Source organism: Kwoniella shandongensis, chromosome 1 (assembly GCF_008629635.2).
Source record: "Kwoniella shandongensis chromosome 1, complete sequence".
NCBI classification, from domain to species: Eukaryota; Fungi; Basidiomycota; class Tremellomycetes; order Tremellales; family Cryptococcaceae; genus Kwoniella; species Kwoniella shandongensis.
Genome location: NC_089287.1, coordinates 1 through 20,356, shown reverse-complemented (window position 1 = coordinate 20,356; position 20,356 = coordinate 1). Strand labels below are relative to the sequence as shown.

Sequence of the window (20,356 nt, the reverse complement as noted above, 5' to 3'; positions counted from 1 at the left end):
GGAGATGAGAGGGGAAGAGTATTGTTGGGATTGGGGATCGCGCCAAGTGATTACGACCATATTATACATAGGGCGGGTCGTCGCTGAGTATGCACACTACCCAAATATAGCACGATAAGGCAAGTCCGAAGCTTTACATCATTTCATCAGTGTTGTGAGTGGGGGAGAGGGGACGGAGACGGGCGATCTCTCGGTCAAATCCGTCTTCTTATCTCACTCATCCCAGAACATCCGATCAATGCCGTCTGCCCGTTTCATTTCATTTCATTTCGCCATTCTCACGTCATTCAGGACTACTTGTAATGGCTTAGCGCTCTTTTTGTTGCAATTATTGCCGTGAGAATAGAGATCAGATGATCCAAGTTTAACATCGCCCAGCTGATACGTCTTCGTTTCCCGAGCATCCCGAGTTTACTCAGCGGTCTGAACTCCGTACCCACCGGCAACTTCCCTCCGATCTTGTTATTGTCGAATCGGTTTGAAACCGAGTTTGGTCGATAGCTTATCATCAATCTAACACATGCCTGCAGTCGACAACTATTGATATCCAAACTGCTTAATCTACGTCAGTGCAACTTGCATAGTATCACCCCAGTCAACGTGCTACTACCGTATTAGATCCCCTTTGCCAACGTGCTTGAAGCAGTGTATAGGCATCATCCACATCTGATGGGCTTCACATCATGACCACAACAGAGAGCAAGATCGCCATTGTCGGTGCAGGTGAGGATCCACATCTTTTAGTACAAACCAGGACAGTACTTTGTCTGACATCACCATCTGTAGGCGTGTTCGGTCTGTCTACCGCCCTCCACCTTAACAAACAGGGATACAAAGACGTGACAGTGTTCGACTATCAACCTTATGATCAGAATGCCTACAATCCCTCTGAAGGATGTGATTCCGCCAGCGCAGACGTCAACAAGATCTATCGTTGTTCCTAGTGAGTTCCTCGGGTTATCGTCTTGGTGGAGGCTGGTTGACGTTCGTCGTTTATAGCGGAGATGAGATCGAATACCAAGATCTGGCTCTTTCCGGACGACCAATCTGGCTAGAATGGAACGAACTGCTGCGATCCACCCCCGCGGATCAATTACCGAAAGGTCTGACACCGGAAGACGATCTTTTCGTACCATGTGGATTCTTGCGAATATCTTCCGGCGGCGATCTTTCGGACTACGACAAGGAATGTCTGGTTCAGTTGGAGAAAGCGGGCTTGAGAAAGTACCAGCATGTCCTGGCGAGTGACGCCCATATTGTGGGATAGTCCACCCGCGTAGCTGACTGGGCACGTTTCTACAGAGCAACGAGAATGATATGGACCGTTTGTGGGACCTGGAGAGACGACTACCAGCGCACTGGGAAGAGAAGGTCTATGCCTTGAAACAAGCAGGAGGAGGAGGGCTTGACGGATTCATCGACACTTCTGCCGGGTTGACCTATGCCGACAAATCATGTGCTTGGGCGCGTCATCTTTGCGAAAAGGCGGGAGTGAAGTTCGTACTGGGACCCGAGAGCGGGAAGCTAGATGATCTTCTAATTGATGGGAAGGAGGGGAATGATCGTAAAGTCGTAGGATTAAGAACGGTGGATGGGAAAGAATATCGAGCAGATGTCGTGGTTGTCGCATGTGAGTCACTATTGCGAACCTCGTTCCACGTTACTGATTGATTCCCGATTCAGGCGGTGGCTGGACACCGAGTGTGGTCTCAGAAGCTAGCGAGTTACTTGAAACCACCGCCGGATCTGTTTGCACCATCACGCTTCCGGAAGATCGACCCGACCTTTGGGACAAGGTAAGTCACCGGTCGCTCTGTGCCAGGCTGCAAGCTAATTTGCGACACAGTTCTCACCCGAACGATTCCCCGTCTGGTCCTACGGCCTCACTGGACATAACAGCCCAGAGTACGGAGGGTACGTTGCTGATTCTGACATCATAGTTGTCACGTATGGCTAACGAATCTACCGCGATAGATTTTACGGCTTCCCTCGGACAAGGGAAGGGAAGATCAAGATCGGGTATCGCGGTCGTAAATGGACCAACTACCAAACCCAACCTAAAACAGGAAAGCAAGTCGATGGGCTGCGCATCGCGACTGTAGACTAGCTAACGACGGCTGACAGACGCATTTCCACACCGAAAACCAAGTACACCGCGGACAGAGCGGTGAATCTGCCTAAGAAAGCAATCACCTATCTCAAGCAAGTCATCGGCGAGATCTTCCCAGAGCTGACCGTGAGTGACTTTGATCCATATCGCTGAACACGCACTGACCGGAAGTTATTCTATCACAGGGCATTGGGATCACCGATACACGAATGTGCTGGTACACCGACAGTATCGACAACTCTTTCGTGATCGACTATGTCCCAGGCTACTCTGATAGTCTGTTCGTCGCCTCGGGTGGATCAGGACATGGTTTCAAATTCCTGCCTGTTTTAGGAAAGGTGTGTTGCGAACCCACTTCATCTTTGACGCGAAGTTCAACATGCTAATTGGCTGATGCTTGTTTAGCACGTTGTGAACGCACTAGAGAAGAAGCAGGACCAGTTCACACCCCTTTGGCACTGGCGAAGTCGTGTGCCCGGTCACCATGCCAACGGACTTGAAGAAGGAGAGATGTCGGGTAGAAATCTTGCAACATTGGAGATGGCAGAGGAGAAGGATTGGAAGTGGATTGACAAGGGTGAGGTCAAGGTGGGCAAAGATGTGGAGGATATCACGACGGGTGTCAATGGTGTTGCTATCGAAGCTTGATGGACTTATAGATGAAAGATCGCCGTTGTATGTGTAGTAGGCATCATTGTGAATGTATAGGAGCTATGATCGATAATCTCTCGGTGTAGCACCCTGATACAACCACCTCCCCAGCGTCAGGACATCCCACACTCTGCGTCCTGTCGCTTTCTCGACAGCATGCGAGAATGGAGGCATGTTTGTGCACTCCAACACGATTGCCTTGACATCCGGATGGTTCGTTATCAAGGTCACGGCGGCGCCGACAACTTCGCTTTCCATTCCAGCGTAGTCATCTGGTAAGATAAGACTATGGTAAGCTAATGCATACACTGATTCAACAAACGTGGAAGAAGCCGCTCACATGGGATGACTTCTGCCAGCACCGCTTTGAAGATCGCCTTTGACGGATCATCGTCCTCCGGTAGACCATACACCGGTGTATCAGGATGCGCACCCACACTCGTCAAGTGCTTTGTTGTCTGAAGTCGCGGATCAGCTAAGAGTTGTAGCCATGTCATTTGAGCTGGTGTGTCACTCACCAGTGCGCTCTTCTTGAACGTGATTACGCCGACCGCCTTGCTCGCGTTCGGTCCAGGGAAGAAAGTCTGTTGTAGCCATGTAACTTGGAGTAGACTGGACGTGCCCATGAATGGGAGTCGTTTCACCAACAACGGATGCATCGTTGCGAGCTGCACAGATACCAGATAATGGTCAGCATCTCGTTTCCAGACGAGTTTCACGTCAACTCACAAAGCCACAACTCGTCACAAAGGCCACACAACCTTCTTCCTCCATCAACTTTTGACCCTCTCGCACAAACGCATCTACCAAGTCCTCTCCCCACCCTCCACCAACCACCAGATCGCCCACCGCTTCTTCTACGATCCGTATGACGACGGGAATATCACCCCATGAGGCAGGATGACCTACATCGCCTGGAGGTCGGGGGAATGTCGTTTTGAGTTGCAATACACCGAGATTTGGCGTTCTTCTTGGCATTGTCGTTGGTGACACGGTTCAGTTCCGTAATGCAGCTCACGAGAAGATTGAGTAGGCGTTTCGTCACAATCAAGTCCCTTCGAAGATGAGATTGGACCACTAACAAATCTGGTCATGGGATCCCAAGATCACACACTAGTGGTCGTTATGTCCATTTGAACACCGGGTCACCATTTGCAAATAACGTCTCGGCGCGGTATCTCGCCCTTATCGGAAGCCCACTCTCACGGTCAAATCCGACTTCACGGATAAGCCGTCGCTTCGCATGATCGGGCCCGATGAAACGCAATAATATGGGACAAGGTCGAGCGACGCTAGACTAGACAAAGCACGCGATGGCACGGGCTGCACAATCACCCACTGAGTAGTCGGTCAGACCCGACTGATTGCAGGATCGTAGGATCTCATTGGAAGATTACGATGGAGAACGGGACGGTCAAGTCCGACAGAGATTGTAGAACAGATTGATAACTACCGGAAATAGCTTGCAAGTCAACGTTCATCGACTTTTCGTTGATCGTACGTATAAACATCCCCAACGGAGAGCGTTACTTCCAAGACCGTTTGTATCCACATCGCACCTCGTAGGCGCAATCACCACCATTCTGATATCTTAATTGAATCGACACACAGACATGACACTCACTCCCGCCCGTCGTCGTATCTTGGGCATCGGATACCCTCGTTTCGCAGTGGATGAGTGGACAGAGCTCGCAGACAAGTATGATATCCACTACTTCGTACCTTCTGATAGGAAACAGGTCATTGGGGAGATCAAGAAGCTGTGTGACGAGCACGGTCCTTTTGATGCTGCTTACGTCGTGAGTTGGGCATGTCATATTGCCTATAAAACTATCCTATGCTTGTGTCACCGCCATCGTTGTCTGCGCTTGAGACAGCACGCTACAAAATGAGATCATCGTTGACGTGTCGTGCATCTACTGTAGCTCTTCGGCACAGCCGCGTATTCTCCCTTCCATCCAGACCTCCTCGGACCGCTATTCGACCAACCAGGCTATTGCGGTCTCTTCGCCCAAGGTGGAGCAGGCTACGACGATGTCGATCACCCCTGGCTTGCCCAGAACGGATGTTATCTCTCCAACACCCCTAACGCAGTGACAGAAGCAACCGCGGATATGGGTATCATCTTGATGTTGTCGGCACTCAGGGGTGTTTATCAGGCAGAACAGAATGCAAGAGCGGGAAAGTGGAGACAGGGATTGGAGTTGAGTACTGATCCTTATGGGTTGACCATTGGCTTCATCGGTCTTGGTGAGCACGATTTACGTACTCAACAGGTTTGACGATCACTGACAATGTTACAGGCGCTATTGGAAAAAGTATGGCGAGAAAGACCAAGCCATGGAACATGAACATCATCTACTACAACCGAACGCGACTAACAGAGGCAGGTGAATCGGACGATGAGTTTACAGCCGGATGTGGGGATCCAGCTAACGTCTTGCTGTAGAGGAGAAGGCGCTCGGTGCCACCTACGTGACCTTTGATCAACTCCTTGCTCAATCCGATGTCATCTCCGTCAACACCCCCTTGACAGAACAGACACGGGGCTTGATCAACGAAGAAGCTATATCAAAGATGAAGGACGGCGTGTTCTTGGTCAACACGGCGAGGGTGGGTGATATCGACAGTGCATCTCATTGCGTATGATTCCGGGCTGACTCAAGTTGATTGCCTGGTCTAGGGTGCTGTCCTCGATGAGCCCGCAGTGATTCGCGCATTGGAAAGCAAGAAGATCGCAGCCGCGGGACTCGACGTGCTCACAAAAGAACCATGTGAAGATTCACCGCTGTACAAGCTTGACAATGTGACCATACAACCTCACGTGGGTGCTTTCACAAAGGGTACGATCCACAGAGGTGAAAGAGAGGTGTTCGCGAATGTGAAGCAGTAGTGAGTGCAGCGATCACAGCCTATACGTGAATCAAGCTGATACGAGTGACACTGTAGCATGGAGACAGGTATACCTGTGAATCCTGTCAACAAGCCGGTCAAAGTAGAGAAAGCAACATAGATGAGATGGGATCTGCGTCAGTGCCATGCATATCTATCCTTGAGTCATTGTATACTGTTACAACTAGTGAGAGAATGTTCGAGCGGGTGCGCACTACTCAACGTCCATTGCCATATCCACATCTCCATCCCAAGCTTGTTGTCCACCTTCCACCTCCATGTCCGCATCCGTGTGCGCAGCCGAAACACTGTCCGGAAACTGCTCGTCCTCTGGGATCTCCTCAAATCTCCCCGAATCCTCTTCATGACTCTCCCAGCTCTTGACAACGGGCTCCGTCCATCCTCCAGGGTGTATGCCCAACGGTTTGTAGAGTATCAAGCTCTTGTCATTCTTCAACATATCTCCGAGAGGTCCATTGAGCTTATCGCGCTGTGTTTTGAGTAGATGTGTGAGGAGGGAAGGGGACAGGGTGAAGCCTTGAGAGCCAGGCTGAGAGAGATGATTTTCGATCGAGTCGGGTGATGGAGATCGGGAAGAAGATCGAGATGAGTCTGAAAGGGCTGTGATGACGATACCTAAGTAACAGGTCAGTCAAGGCGTTTCATGCTAAGAGATAAGGAGTGTAACAAGGTCAAACTCACGATCCTTCTCTGGCTCATACCAGACCGTTTTCCCTCTCCTGCGTGTATTTCTACTACTCGAAATCTCTTCTATATTCTCCTCTTCGTCTCCCGGCTGTCCGCCATTCATATCCACGTCCATCCCACCGGCCGATCTCTGTCTCTTGTTCATTCTATCTTCGTACTCTGCATCTTCCTGGGATCTCCTCCGCCGAACTCCAGGTGATACGGTGACATCTTCCACGCCAAGTTCCGTTGAGGTGGTACCTAACGGCGATGTTCGAGCTGAGGCAGGATCGGAAGGTTGGACCACCTCGTCTGCCTGTTGTGCTACACCTGCATATCTTCCGTGGCGTGTACGAGTATAGGTTGCGTCGGAATCGTAGTTTTCCTCGCTCGATCCTGTAGGTGAGGTGGAAGAGGAGGAGGAAGAAGGTCCAGCGTGATTAGGGATCGACCAGTGATGACGAGTAGAATGGTGGTGGTGATTATGCGAGTTGTGTTGCGGTACTGTCACTTCGGGAAGGATCTCGACGCGAAGATCGTTTCGATCCGTATGAGGAGTCAATCCGATCCCTTCGTCATCATCGTGATCGAAGTTGTCGTGTGTCGGTGGGAGTTGATCACGCGACGTCTGCTCTAGATTTGGCGAGATTGATAAGCTTGAGAATCCATTGGCAAGATTCGGTCTTCGTCTCTTGTCTCTGTGCGGTGTGTCATCTGGGTTTGCGGGTGATGGTTGGGGATTGTTGGACGTCGTTGCCCACGGTGAAGGAGGCGCAGTGGTACCGAACGGAGAGGGAAAGGGTGGAGGCGACGCTGCTCTACGTTTCTTTGACGGTGTGATGAAGGATGATGAGGATGGGGTAGGGAATGTGAATGGGGATGAAGGAGGTTGAGCGGCCATCGTCATTGTGAGAGTGTGGGTTGTGTAAGGTGTGAAGATGAGTTTATCATGAATGGAAGATATGGAGATGTAGAAGGAAAAGCAATCAGACTTGAATCAACAATCGGGTAATGAACCGGAAGGATCTGGAACCACACAAAACATAGGCACGCGGAGTGTACCATATCACCAGCTGCTGATCAGCGTGCCTATCGTGAGTGCTGCTGCAACTACGGGTATAGCAAAGGCTAAGGACGGAGTGGGCACATTGACCATATCTACGGATGTGTTGTTCAGCGTATGGATGAGAGCAAGGCACAGGTAGGTGCTAGCGATGAGAGGTGCGGCAGTAACATGCACGCGAATGAGGAAGAAGGTAGTTTTCATAGAGCCAAGGCAGAAAGAGCTTATCGCATGTAATCACCGCGTTCCCGCATCTAATCTCACACTTTCAAACATTTCACATCTCCCATCTCATTTCATCTTATCACACTACATCCCACATCTCATTCGGCAACCTTCTGTCCTCTTCATTCATCTGTGATACTGGCTATCGGGACTGTCAAACTGCGCATAACCCGCCAACATCTCACTAGCTAACTTGGACCGGTCTACAAATCCGCAGCAAGGGTTTTCTTCTCGCCAAGGCGATGTGGCTAGTGTATCGAGCTGGCAGCTTTTGATCCAACGTCTCGTCATTCACCATTCCATCGCTGCAGCACCGAACGTAGTGGTATCGCCCAGTCATGTACATACCAGTCTCGCCATCTCGACGACCTCATGCCTTGCTCGCTCTGCTATCCGGCATCGTCCTTATCCTCTACCTTCATAATACCCACCAACCTCGGCCATCCTTCATCCCGAACCCATTTTGGGGCTCGCCATCGACGTCGACAAGCGGGAAAGGTGGGATCGTTGGTCTCGAGGAGGATGATTACCGTGTGAGGGATCGTATAGAGCGGATGAGGGGGTATTGTGAGATCGACGGTGAATTAGAAAAGGAGTACGGGAGGACGAACTTGAGATTGAGCAGGGCTTACGAGGGTGAGTGTGAGGTGTATTGAACGATGCATATGGGATGTGATCGACGCAATATCGATCATAGACTGATTTTGGTACGTTCAGGATCTCACCACCGCTTTACACGGTTCCTTCACAAAGCGCTACGGGGTGAACCGCTTGTAATATCAGTAATTGGAGGAAGCAGTAAGTAGCTCTAGCATCCATAATCCAGGTGAACTAACACATCAACCTTACTCAGTAACGAAAGGCCACCATGTCGAGAAGGATGAGATCTGGTTTCACCGTTTCTGGCAGTGGCTTGACGACTACGTTGGGGAAGATGTGCAGGTCACGGAAGTCAACGGAGCCGCTCCAGGTGAGTTTGGTGTCTGCTATTGTAGATATAAACCAACTTTGCCCACTCCTTAGCTACCGGATCAGACTACTTCTCATTCTGCTTCCCTCTACACATCCCCGCCAACTCTGATCTCGTCCTCGTCGAGCTTGCAGTGAACGATGAGGGAATATTGCAGCACGTCGAGAATATGGAGAACCTGCTTCGAGGGTTGTTGGAGATGCCGAATAGGCCAGCAGTGATGCTAGTGGAGGCGATGGCGTTCAGCAGTGGTGGAATGGGTGGTGGAGGAGGACGAATGCACCTGTAAGCGAAAGGATGAACTGCGTTGGGCGTGGTGGGATTGGGAGGATTAACTAACCTTATCGACAATCAGACCCGTCGCGCAATATTACGACGTCCCCGTGATCAATCAACGGCACCCCCTCGCCAACCACTTTGCAAGGTATCCTCAGCTAGTCAGACCGTACTTCACCGTCGAGTGAGTCACATCAAAAGTCCATCTCACATCGTGGCCTTTACTGATACGTCGTGCACAGCGGATGGGGCAATCCGGACACTCGTCACTTCAACGGTCGAGGACACCGTGATCTCGGCATGCTTATCGCCAGCTTTGTCAAGGACGTCGCTTGTGAGATGTTGTCAGAGCAGGACTTCGCTGTTCCTCCACCTGACACTACCGACGACGTCTCTCCGCTTCTATCCACTATCGCTCAAACAACCTCAGACCAGAATCAGACACCAGAAGACGCTCAACTCCAAGACGAAAGATTGGCGGAGCAGCAGATATCCTGGCCTGAGCACTCCAGGTCATGGCGTGACAATCCGAGAGAAGATCAACATGTCGGAGAGCTGATGCCGGGGATGTGGTCAACACCTTTGGAATATGGTCTCATGCCTCGGATGCGAATACTGAACGGCTGGAATCCCGATCCGAACTTCATCGTCCCTCCCTTCCATCCTACCTGCTTGTCGACCCGTGCAAAGGAACCGCAATTCAACCTCACGCCTTCCGCCAACGTAGGATGGGAACACTGGGTTCACCCGGAGCACCTTGACAAGCCGTACATGGTCGCGAGGACGCCTGGTGCGACGATCAGCTTCGAGATGGAGACGAACGTGGGGGTTGTCAAGATGTACTCGTTGAAGAGCAAGACGTTTGGTCTGGGAACGATCGAATGTTGGGTGGATGGGGAGAAGGACAGAAGTGTGAAGATTGTGGGCTGGTGGGACAAGGGCGATATGTGAGTGGCTTAGTAAGGTGATGGATGTTCATGCTCACTGTGTGATCAGTAATATCGGCCGCTTTGACTCTATACGAGATAATCTTCCTCCTGGTCAGCATACTGTCACCTGTGAAGTGCTCGAAGAAACGTCCGATCCTGATGGCGGGCACGAGTTCCGTCTGATTTCGATGATGAGGTGAGTCAGCGGGTCCACTGGGGAAGTGCGAGGCTGACGCTGCGGACAGTGTATAAGATTTCTCTTGCGGATCGTGTGTTTGTGCTGCCTGTCATTGTGCTTTCGGAGAAACAATTATACCTATAGTGTCACGCTCGCATATCCTATCTATATCATACCTTGCATCTTCTATATACACTCTTGCGATAGACTCATCCATGCAAGCACATACTGTGTCGACATTGTATTGCAAAGTACGTAGCCCTTTGATAAGCGCTGTGAATGTACATGTCTTGGTGCGTGATAACCTAATTGGTGATAATTAAAAGCACATGGTTCATTTTCAACAACTTCGTCCCCCCTATCATTTCTCTCTTTCACAATTCTCTTTCTTCTCCTCTTGACTGCTCATCACATCATCCAAAAGGTCACATCGACTCATTGACAGGAACTCGCTCTACGGAGCTGAGCTGTGTTATGTTTGTACATCCACATTGACAAGCCGACACTGTATTCCACGCGACTCTCCAATCTATCGGACACGTCCTGATCTTTCTCCTTCCTCCCTTCCCGCTCGTTCACAACCATGTCGCAATCTCTTCACTCGGCCTCTCCTCACTCTCAGTCTCAATCGCAGACACTCACCAGTCGACCAAAACCACCCCGACTCCCTCGATCACCCTCCGATCCCATTCACCTATCCCAGCATTCCCACGCTCCTACTTCTTCGCGCCCGACTTCACCTCAACAACCAATCTACGTTCTCACCGCCGACGGATCGTCACTCTTCCTTCTAGACCCTAGCAAACCTCAAGGGGGCGAAGAACCTCCTCCCTATGCGTCGTTCAATATACGCAGTGGGAACGGGAATGGCGTTGGGGATCATCCGATTATGAGGGTTGAGTCTGGTGGTGGAAGCAGTCGTTCAAGTCCAAGGGGTGTTACGTTCCCCACGCTAGGATCACAGGGCGAGCTTTTGCTACCACTGGATGGCTCACCGACACTGGGACACGGTCAAGAACTAGGACATGGACATGGGCATGAAGTCGGCGGGACAGCTGCGCAAAGACACCGTGCGAGTACACTGTCCGCGTTATATACGCACGAGAGAGCACGACCAAGATGTACAACGTCCAACTCACATCCCACTCGACGGACAAGGTCAGCACTTTCCACACCAGAAGTTCATTCCACTGGACTCGTTGACGAAAGAACGCCGCTTCTGGGGCATGGAACCGAGGCTGCGAACGGAGAAGTCGAGGGCGGACAGCTGCGGAAGCGGAGGGGTACTTGGAAGTCGATATGGTGTGGAGATTTGGAGGAAGGCGAGGAAGTTGGGGGTTGGGGTAACGGCTGGAAGAGATTTTGGCGACCAGTAGGAAGAGGGGAGTACTGGAGATGTTTGTTGCATCTGGTGTTGCTGAACTTTCCATTCGTGAGTGGGATATGTCTGCTGTGCGGTAGCAATGTCATCGTGAGAGTCGATGCTGATGCTTGAGACTACGCAGGCATTGTTTGTATGGCCTCCGCTACTTGTTGGAACTCTTGCGGGGACAGCGCTGCTCATCACCCTGCCCATTGGAGCGGCGGTGTGGTGGTTGACTTTGTTTATATCTCGTTCTGCTGCACGGCTCGAGGTGAGTGGGCGATGTATGCAGACCTGTGTGTCCGACAGTGTTCAATCCTGATGCCCGTTGTCTTCACAGACTATAATGCAGATGTACCACCACCAACCGTTATCACCGACTGACCCACTCCCAACATATCATCCAATCTTTCACCGTATCGTCCCCCGCTCCTCACCAAACACACCCATATCCACTCCCAATTCGATTCATTTCCCATCCAGCAATCTCGAATCGGCATCCTTATCCACCGAGTTCATCTGGGAGAAACGATTCATGAAGTGCTCTTACGCCATGTTCCTCGATCATTATTCCTACTCAGCGCTATCGTACTTCCTTCTCATCAAACCGCTCATCACGCTGTTCTCGACGATCGCTGTGATCGCGCTGTTACCAGTAGGAGTCGCGACTGTCTTTGGGTTTCCGGTGTATCTGCGAGCGGCAAGAAGATGGGGTAGATGGCAAGCAGAGGTGGCTATGGAGAACCTGTAGCGGCAGTGTCAGTGGAGATGTTGTCGAAAGGTCGTCGAGCCTTTATTGTGTTGCCTTTTGGTCGACACTCTGTGGTCGTTGTACTGTTGTATCGTAGTCTGTTCCGGGAGGACTTTGGTTGTATGCATGGTTTCACGGTCAGTCATACTGGAACATTTTCGGCGTCGTAGCTGTAGCCGCAAGCCGACAGTCTTTAAGGGTTGGTCCGCGCAAACGCGTACTTCTCCGTACATCTCAGCAACCCCGTCGACGATGTATCTGATCCTGATCTTCTCTTATGATTGGTCGATGTAATCACCTTGGTCGTTGTTAAGCATGAGATGAAGAAGATCTTGCCCCTGAAATCGGCCTCTTTGTTGGCCGAAATGTCGGGTGTGATCGCAGGAGACGTCACTGTGAATGCTATCAATAGACACCGTTGATAAAAAAGTAACTTGAACATCCTTCTCTTTGTTGTTCACTTCATTCCATCTCCTTGTGCATATACGCTTTGTCACATCGTGCATAGACACGTCATCATGGCCGCCGTCAAGCTCTCGCCGACTCTCAAGTCTCTCCTCGCGTTGCCTGCAGCTCGACCCAGCGCGATCCCTTCACCACCTCTTCCTGTCATTTCCAACCTCTTCGACTCCATTCGATCAAAAGCTCCTTCCAACCTCGGCAGAGATGCATGGTTGACTGTTGGAACCGCCGCGATTATGACTGTAAATGCGACAGAGGCGTTGGGACATTTGTGGGATTACGCGGGGAAGAAGTCGACGGATGCTGCGATTATCAGGGAAGCTGGATTGAAGTGTATCTCGTTCAACGGGGTGAGCACAATTACTATGTGTGTGTTGTGAAGACATAGCTGACCGCAGCAGATCCCACGAACTATCAACGGTCTCGGTGCGTTCCACGGACATCTGCCCGAGGACGTTCTCGCTGCTTTGGACACCAAGTCGTACCGGTATGTAAACCGCGTGGGATGATCTCACTTCCTTCTCCACAACTCCTTTCCCCCTATTCGCTATCACTTGTTCTCAATCACGCTTATGATTACTGCATGCTGATATCTCCACACCTGCAGACACGTCGACGAATCCAACATCACCGAGATCAACAACAGAGGCCGTGCACTCTGGGACAACATCTACCAACCTCACCACGAGAAGCTGATCAACAAGCTTGGTGCATCCCACCCCGACCTCCCCGTCTACATCCTCGCAGCGCACTACGGTCCTCTCCTCTCTGATCCGTCCTCCCTCCCTGCTCCTCAAATCGGTCGAATTCTCACCTCCGTCGTCGCCATCGCATGTCTGAGGGCGCAGAGAGGTGTCGGACCCCAAGTTACCAGTCATGTCTTTGGGTTGAAGAAGGCCGGATTGGAGGCGAGCTTCGTGAAAGAGGTGGAAGGAGGTGAATGGCTGACAAGCGATGAGGGAGCACAATGGGTTGTTGAGAGTACGGACAAGGTCAGCGAGATTATCGCGGGTGGGAAGACGACGTTTGCCGGTGCGCCAGAAGTGCAAGCGAAGTTGTGAGGTGTCAATGAGAAATAGAACACTATAGACGGTTGCTACGAACGCGTGAGTATTCGCAGCGACATTAGACGTAATCGCAAATGCATGTTTGACTTGCGCGATGTAGCTGAGCACACGGGTGGTGAGGAATATGTGAGGATGCGAGGATGTGATGAGTCCCAACAGCTGCATGTCAGTTTTACCGTGCCATACGACCGGCGCAGATCCCTAAATGTCTTCAGTCTATCCTTCATCACCTTGTCCTTCTCATGCTCATGCGATTTTGACGGGCCGGTGTTTGCATCGACCCTATAGCCCGCTGTCCTCCTTTGCAGCTCACTTCTTCAATTTCAATATGCCACCGGGAGTTCGACGCAAGGTGTTTGTTCTCGATCTGGATGGGTTTCTGAGATGATCTACACCAGTGGTTCCCTCTAAGCAGGGGCAACGGGAGCACCGGTCTCCCCCTTGTGATCATGTATGATGATATCGATGCAAAGGGTCACCGATGTAGTCGAATTCCGGTAAAGTGACATCCGTGCAACGACATCCACCCTTGGCCACGCATGGCGCCGAAGTCATCCAGACATCGCAAGCACAACAAGACCGCCCCCGTTGAGTTTGCTTCCATGTCAGAAAGTATGCTACAGGAGACTGCATCAGGTGCGGGATACCGAGGAGCAGCGCGAGGGTACATGTGTGGAAGTAGACTAGTGGAATCAAAACTGCGCTTTTACCGGCATAATTATCCCCTTTATCGCTTGCGGCCCGGTGCTGAGCCACACTTTAAATATGCACTACACGTCAGTCAATGACGAAATGCACACGAGTCTAACCGCAAGTGAACAGCTGATTGATATCCTTGGGGGGTTTCTAATTATGGCCCTCAAGTGGTCAGCATTCCCCGGATTACCAGGAGTGTGCCCCTCTTCCCACAGGCGGAGAAAGCGGCGGGGGTCCCTCTTTGATATCATCGCGATACCATATGGGTCGGTCCCCATCGCGTTATCAGGGCGGCAGAACTTTCGCCCGTCGTGTGGGTTATTTCTGTTCATTTGCTTCTCGCTTGGGAAACGCTCAGGCACCGAGAGAGAAGCCGAGAAGACATTTAGCACGGTGATGGCCCCTTTTACTGATTGACATCGAGACACGACATACGATCAAAGAGGTCAACACACCGAGTAAAGCGGCAATTTCATTGTGCCGTGATGGTGAGAACGTCACATGGAATTACTCATGTTGCGGCCCGGCGGAGATAGGCAATAGGGTGGATTGTTGAGAGCATCGCAAGATATATATAACCAGGGGGTCTCTGACATTATGGGTCCCCTCAATCTCCCCACACTTTCCCTTCCCACAGTAAACGAATAGCTGCCATGTCGTCGGAGAAGGCCTTTGCCAGCGAAAAGCAGGAGTACGATCAGCATGTCGAGAATGCAGCAGCGCTCAGTGCTGCTAACGCGAAGACGTTGAAGGACGATGCGATCGAGGCTGAGAATGCTGAGCATCAGATGACCGTGCTCGAGGCGGTCAAGGCGTACCCCATGGCATGTTTCTGGGCGTTCGTCATGTCCTTCATGATTGTGAGTTGGTCACCACGACGTTATGGATCGTAGCTGACCCCATTTCCAGATCATGGAATCTTACGATGTCTTCCTTATCGGTAACTTTATCGCTCTCCCCGCGTTCGCCAACAAATACGGTGTGTTCGACGTTGGAAGCAACAAGTATGTCATCGAAGCCAAATGGCAATCTGCCCTGCAAATGGCTGGACAGCTCGGTGCTCTCATCGGTGTCTTCCTCGCTGGTCCCTTGACATCTCGTATCGGATACCGATGGGCCACCTTGGTCGGTCTCACGCTCATGAACGCGACCATCTTCGTCATGTTCTTCGCCAACTCGCTCCCTCTTTTCTTCGTCAGCCAGCTTCTCGAAGGTCTTCCCTGGGGTATCTTCATCGCCAACGCCCCGGCTTACTGCAGTGAGATCGTCCCTCTTCGACTTCGTGCTCCTGCGACTCAGGTCTTGCAATTGTTCTGGGCTGTCGGAAGTATCATTGTCGGCGCGGTCACCTACGTTTACAACCCAAGACTTGACTCGAGTGCTTACAAGTGAGTGATATAATCCGAATGCGCAAGTGCAGCTCGCTGATGTGTTTGATTAGGATCCCAATCGCGCTTCAGTGGATGTTCCCCCTCCCTCTCATGGTCCTCATGTGGCTCGCACCCGAGTCCCCTTGGTGGCTTGTGCGTAACAACAGGGACGAGCAGGCCAAGCGATCGATCGAACGACTCGGACGTAAATCTCAGCTCAACTCTCCTGAAGTCGTTGCGATGATCCGACGTGTTGTCGAGAATGAAGCATCGACAAAATCTCCCAGCTACATCGAGTTGTTCAAGGGCAGTGATCTCCGAAGGACCTTGATTGTTTGTGGTATTTACGCTGGTCAAAACTTGGCCGGTAACTTGATTGCGAACCAGGCTGTATACTTCTTTGAGCGTGAGTGGGTGTTTCTCTATGCGAGGAGCATATATTGACCCCATCGCAGAGGCCGGCATGACTGTGAACTTTGCTTTCGCTCTTGGACTCATCACCTCGGCTCTTCAATCCGTCGCCGTCATGCTCTCATGGATCCTCACAACCTACTTTGGTCGTCGAACCATCTACCTCTGGGGTACTGGATTCAACATTGTCATGCTTGTCGCTCTCGGTATTGCCGCGTGTGTTCCCAAGTCGAGCGCTTCGTCGTATGCTCAGGCCATCTTCGGTCTAATTGTTTCCGTCGGTTTCACTTTGGCCGCTGCGCCCGTCTCATGGGCAATCATTGCCGAGACTTCCGCCATCCGACTCAGGCCTCTTACCACTGGTATCGGTCGTGCCTCGTACTACATCATCGAGATTCCGTGTATCTTCCGTGAGTAGCGAGCGATTGTATGTGTAAGCAACGCTGACCCATCGCAGTCGGTTCGTACATGCTTAACCCTACCGGTGGTAATCGTGAGTTCATCTACACTAAATGTACCAGTCATAGTGCTAACCCTGCGTCCCAGTCGGCGGCAAATGCGGTTTCGTGTGGGGTGGTACAGCCCTCTTCTGCTGGGTCGTCGCCTACTTCTACCTTCCCGAGTTCAAGGGCCGATCTTACCGAGAGATCGACATCATGTTCAAGCGAAAGATCCCCGCGAGGCAGTGGAAGCAGACTGTCATTGATGTGCAAGATGACGAGTAGGCGTTTATATTTGGCGTAAAAAGTGAAAGAAGTTATATCACAGGTCAAAAGACGTTTGCTCGTGGGGTATGGCGTGGAACGGTTTTGTAGCAGGGTTTATGATTATGCAACGTGTATCAGCGTCAGTGTGACAGAATGAACGTGTCATTATGTAAGAAGCATGTAAGACGTGAAGCTGTTCAGTATCTCGCTCCACTCCGTCAGCTTATCGGCGGAGTGCGATTGCGCAATGTCAAGAGGCCGACTCATCCGCGGGGCAATCTAATTCTGCCGAGATAGCCGTGCGGTTCCCACCGTTCATAATATCCACCGCTTCGTATCGTCATTTCCCAACATAATCCACGTCTTCATTGCTTGCTTGAACAAATATACGGCGCCTAGACCCCTTCGATGATTGATCGACAAGATGACATGGGCAAGAATCCGTCTCTCTGATGGCCACACGGCGCCCGGGATCGCATTTGGCTCGGCAACTCGTCGTTCGACCGGCGCGACAAGCAAGTCGGTGACGCATATACTCACCGCGTTGAAGAACGGCTTTGTGCACCTTGACACCGCGCAGCGTGAGTTAGATGAGGAAGATTAAGCTTACGCTTTAGAATACGGAAACGAGGGCGATGTGGGCGAGGCCATTCGCCAATCAGGTATACCTCGCGAGCAGCTCTTCATCACGACCAAATGGAGCGAGGGGGACATGTCACCGCGTCAAGCATGCGAGGAAAGTCTCAAACAACTTGGCACCGACTACATAGATCTGTACGTCATACATCATACGTGGACTGCGAAGCCAGACATCAAGACCGCTTGGCGTGCGATGGAGGAGCTACAGCAGGAAGGGCTCGTGCGTTCGATTGGTTTATCCGCGTGAGTTCACATCCGACATATACCTTGCTGACGGATTCCCAGGTTCGGCTACGACGAGGTGAAGGCGATTCTGGAAGATTGCAAGGTGAAACCCGCGGTGAACATGATCATGCTGCACCCGAGCGTGTTAAGCGAAACCCAACCCCTGCTCGATTTAATGGCGGAGAACGACATCGTCCCCGGTGGTTATTCCAGTCTGAAACCGTTATGGGATGACGGGGCAGGTTCCACCGTGCGAGAGACCGCCAGTGATATCGCGCAAGCGCTGCACAGGTCACCCGAACACGTATTGTTGCGTTGGTGCGCTGCGAAGGGGTGAGTTTGCGGTGAGCGGGGCATTGCTGATGAGTGAAGCGCAATCGTGTACACTTCGTCCACATCTCTAGAACGTATTGAAAGTTTGATACCAGCGGGCGATGTTGAGATTTCCTCTGAGCACGTCAAGAAGCTGGATGAGGCTGGGCGCGGGCATGACAAGAGCTTGTAATTGTTTTAGATACGCTACGTCGGATAACAAGCTCCATTTGTACACGCCCGTACAACTAAATATTTCTCTCAACCAATCCACAAACTGCCTTCTTGGAACCCCATCGTGGCAAAGCGATCGTCATACACTATTGCCTTCTTGATTAATCGTCTCAGCTTCGAAGCGATGAATGTTTGGTAATCCTGCAACCCAGGCAGCTCGGTTGGTCGTTTCTGCGCCATGAGGTTGCTCAGATCGCTTTCGCTTTGGATGAGTCTCTGTCTTGAATGCACTGCATCGGGGTAGGGATCGTTCCATCTTGAGTCCTCGGCGTCTCGCCATAGCCTCTCGTGGTCTGAGGCGAACCTGGCGAGATAGACATCGAACAGATCGACGGCTGCTTAAGAATAAGTCCAGGCGTCTCGGACATCGCCTATCGATTCAATTTCGTCTGCACTGCGCAGGTCATTCTTCACAACGACATCTTTGGCGTACTTGTATATCCGACGGGCGGTCTCTTCTTGCATGTGAACCATCTTACAATCGCCGTAGAAGCTCGCTTCGTTCATGAAAGCCCACACATCGTCGTGGTCGCGTAGGTGACGGCATGGACCAGTAATATTATCCAAATACGGCGTCGGCTCATAATGCGCATATGTTTCGAAGTTGACTTTATAAAAGGTTGTCGTCCCCCAAGGACTCAGCGCGCGCAGTGGTCCCGAAGATTGCGGTCGATCCCACATGGTGTAGACTGTCGTCAAAAGGTCCCAGTACTGTTTCGCGCTCGCAAGAAACAAGCATCGACCTCCGTCGAAACGCAGTTCCGGCGAGTCCAGCCGGATCGATTTTCTCGGTGGCTTATTGGTGTCGAGCATTATCTCAAGATCATACGCCGTCGTTCCATGTATTGGAGTGTTCGGAATACGACTGCGCCTGAGCTGTAGAGTCTCCAAGAATTGAGAGCGGTATAATGGAGCTATGGACGGCAGTTGAGGCACTGGTAACGAGGAAGTCTGTGCGGAAGCGGTAGCATCGTGTTGAGATATGCCGGGTTGCTGCTGAGATTGGCCTGAGTCGCTGGAGAGCTCGAGAGCCCCGTTCTCAACAGGCGGAGGAGTGGTTAGGACGTCAGATAAACGCGAAGGTGGGTCGACGTTCGACGCGCTCAAGGGTAATCTCTGGTTCAAGTTGTGTATGGCGTTATCCGCGACCTGATTCGTAGCCACTCCTGATTCTTCATCTGTCTTCTCTTTGCGCGGAGGTTGCTCCTCGTTCCTCGGTGACATCCGCGACATGAAGTGCAGTACCGGGTTCAGTAGTGCCCCTAGGGATCAAGTTGGGCTGCCTGTTGGTACGGGAGTGACGGCCTGCTCGGGGCGCGTAGGAGAGTGGGCTGAAGGCACTAGCCCGAGCCGCATAGGGTCGATCGGGGATGCTGGTGGCTGCATTGACGAGCTTGAGCGTGAAGTAAAGTCCATTTGTCTCTGAAGGACCTGTTGATAATCAGGTGAAGGCCTGGCAAGTTCACACAGGTAAAGAACTGAGCTCGGTGAAGCCTGAGAGAGATTTTTCGTGATCTCGAGCTGGAATCCAACAAAATTGAGCTGAGGTCGGTGGACCGTAATGTACCTTAGCGTTCGGAGAAGCCAATTGTAATGCATCTCGACGTCAACCAGGTCGCTCGGATAGTATGACGTTGCTTTCTCAATGCGAGGGGAACCGGCGTCGTCCCTACGATTCGATATGAGTCGCTGACAAGCTTCGCGCTGGTCGCTGGTCATGTAAGTGTACATGTCGAAGTCTTTACGAACGGAGAGATACCAGCCGTACAGCGTCACGAGAAGGGAGATGGAGGAGAAGATGAACGATGCGACTTCGATGCCAGCCATTGTAGGGATGGTGTGGTGGTCGCACTTAAAAGCATGAGTCCAGCTTGAACGGGAACCGAGATGCATTATCATGATTGAGCGTCAAGTATCAGGAAGTATATATCGTCGAAAGCGTGGGAACGTGTGCAACAGGAGTCGGATGTTACCTTATTCGAGGGTTAGGGGGTTAGGGGTTAGGGGTTAGGGGTTAGGGGTTAGGGGTTAGGGGTTAGGGGTTAGGGGGTTAGGGGTTAGGGGTTAGGGGGTTAGGGGGTTAGGGGGTTAGGGGTTAGGGGGTTAGGGGTTAGGGGGTTAGGGGTTAGGGGGTTAGG

At 51.6% G+C, this 20,356-nt stretch overlaps 10 protein-coding genes across 10 annotated transcripts; 7 read left to right on the top strand and 3 right to left on the bottom strand.

The window, feature by feature from the left end:
* Positions 1–683: 683 nt before the first annotated feature.
* On the top strand, positions 684–2,758 carry CI109_100010 (uncharacterized protein; the record flags this gene model as incomplete). The annotated part of the gene is made up of 10 exons (XM_065966711.1): positions 684–723; positions 787–943; positions 1,000–1,240; positions 1,303–1,630; positions 1,684–1,796; positions 1,847–1,914; positions 1,975–2,070; positions 2,125–2,236; positions 2,296–2,448; positions 2,516–2,758. 10 exons carry the CDS (start codon positions 684–686, stop codon positions 2,756–2,758), a joined length of 1,551 nt encoding a protein of 516 aa, XP_065822783.1.
* A 63-nt stretch (positions 2,759–2,821) lies between these two features.
* Positions 2,822–3,739, bottom strand: CI109_100009 (uncharacterized protein; the record flags this gene model as incomplete). The annotated part of the gene is made up of 4 exons (XM_032007141.1): positions 2,822–3,033; positions 3,102–3,219; positions 3,280–3,429; positions 3,491–3,739. 4 exons carry the CDS (start codon positions 3,737–3,739, stop codon positions 2,822–2,824), a joined length of 729 nt encoding a protein of 242 aa, XP_031858638.1.
* A 635-nt stretch (positions 3,740–4,374) lies between these two features.
* CI109_100008 (uncharacterized protein) lies at positions 4,375–5,774 on the top strand (the record flags this gene model as incomplete). Its single annotated transcript, XM_032007142.1, has 6 exons — positions 4,375–4,560; positions 4,687–5,011; positions 5,065–5,151; positions 5,211–5,374; positions 5,445–5,653; positions 5,711–5,774. The coding sequence occupies 6 exons, from the start codon at positions 4,375–4,377 to the stop codon at positions 5,772–5,774; spliced, it is 1,035 nt and encodes a 344-aa protein (XP_031858639.1).
* A 93-nt stretch (positions 5,775–5,867) lies between these two features.
* On the bottom strand, positions 5,868–7,247 carry CI109_100007 (uncharacterized protein; the record flags this gene model as incomplete). The annotated part of the gene is made up of 2 exons (XM_032007143.1): positions 5,868–6,289; positions 6,356–7,247. 2 exons carry the CDS (start codon positions 7,245–7,247, stop codon positions 5,868–5,870), a joined length of 1,314 nt encoding a protein of 437 aa, XP_031858640.1.
* Positions 7,248–7,966: 719 nt separating this feature from the next.
* On the top strand, positions 7,967–10,003 carry CI109_100006 (uncharacterized protein; the record flags this gene model as incomplete). The annotated part of the gene is made up of 7 exons (XM_032007144.2): positions 7,967–8,264; positions 8,346–8,426; positions 8,482–8,598; positions 8,652–8,883; positions 8,954–9,058; positions 9,117–9,821; positions 9,871–10,003. 7 exons carry the CDS (start codon positions 7,967–7,969, stop codon positions 10,001–10,003), a joined length of 1,671 nt encoding a protein of 556 aa, XP_031858641.2.
* A 561-nt stretch (positions 10,004–10,564) lies between these two features.
* Positions 10,565–12,095, top strand: CI109_100005 (uncharacterized protein; the record flags this gene model as incomplete). Its single annotated transcript, XM_032007145.1, has 3 exons — positions 10,565–11,413; positions 11,487–11,615; positions 11,685–12,095. The coding sequence occupies 3 exons, from the start codon at positions 10,565–10,567 to the stop codon at positions 12,093–12,095; spliced, it is 1,389 nt and encodes a 462-aa protein (XP_031858642.1).
* A 518-nt stretch (positions 12,096–12,613) lies between these two features.
* Positions 12,614–13,618, top strand: CI109_100004 (uncharacterized protein; the record flags this gene model as incomplete). The annotated part of the gene is made up of 3 exons (XM_032007146.1): positions 12,614–12,907; positions 12,959–13,044; positions 13,165–13,618. The coding sequence occupies 3 exons, from the start codon at positions 12,614–12,616 to the stop codon at positions 13,616–13,618; spliced, it is 834 nt and encodes a 277-aa protein (XP_031858643.1).
* Positions 13,619–14,163: 545 nt separating this feature from the next.
* Positions 14,164–16,826, top strand: CI109_100003 (uncharacterized protein; the record flags this gene model as incomplete). The annotated part of the gene is made up of 7 exons (XM_032007147.2): positions 14,164–14,288; positions 14,958–15,180; positions 15,230–15,708; positions 15,762–16,096; positions 16,146–16,511; positions 16,559–16,594; positions 16,648–16,826. 7 exons carry the CDS (start codon positions 14,164–14,166, stop codon positions 16,824–16,826), a joined length of 1,743 nt encoding a protein of 580 aa, XP_031858644.2.
* Positions 16,827–17,232: 406 nt separating this feature from the next.
* CI109_100002 (uncharacterized protein) lies at positions 17,233–18,177 on the top strand (the record flags this gene model as incomplete). The annotated part of the gene is made up of 4 exons (XM_065966710.1): positions 17,233–17,389; positions 17,471–17,690; positions 17,733–17,990; positions 18,045–18,177. 4 exons carry the CDS (start codon positions 17,233–17,235, stop codon positions 18,175–18,177), a joined length of 768 nt encoding a protein of 255 aa, XP_065822782.1.
* Positions 18,178–18,557: 380 nt separating this feature from the next.
* CI109_100001 (uncharacterized protein) lies at positions 18,558–20,045 on the bottom strand (the record flags this gene model as incomplete). Its single annotated transcript, XM_032007149.2, has 2 exons — positions 18,558–19,480; positions 19,685–20,045. 2 exons carry the CDS (start codon positions 20,043–20,045, stop codon positions 18,558–18,560), a joined length of 1,284 nt encoding a protein of 427 aa, XP_031858646.2.
* Positions 20,046–20,356: the final 311 nt, after the last annotated feature.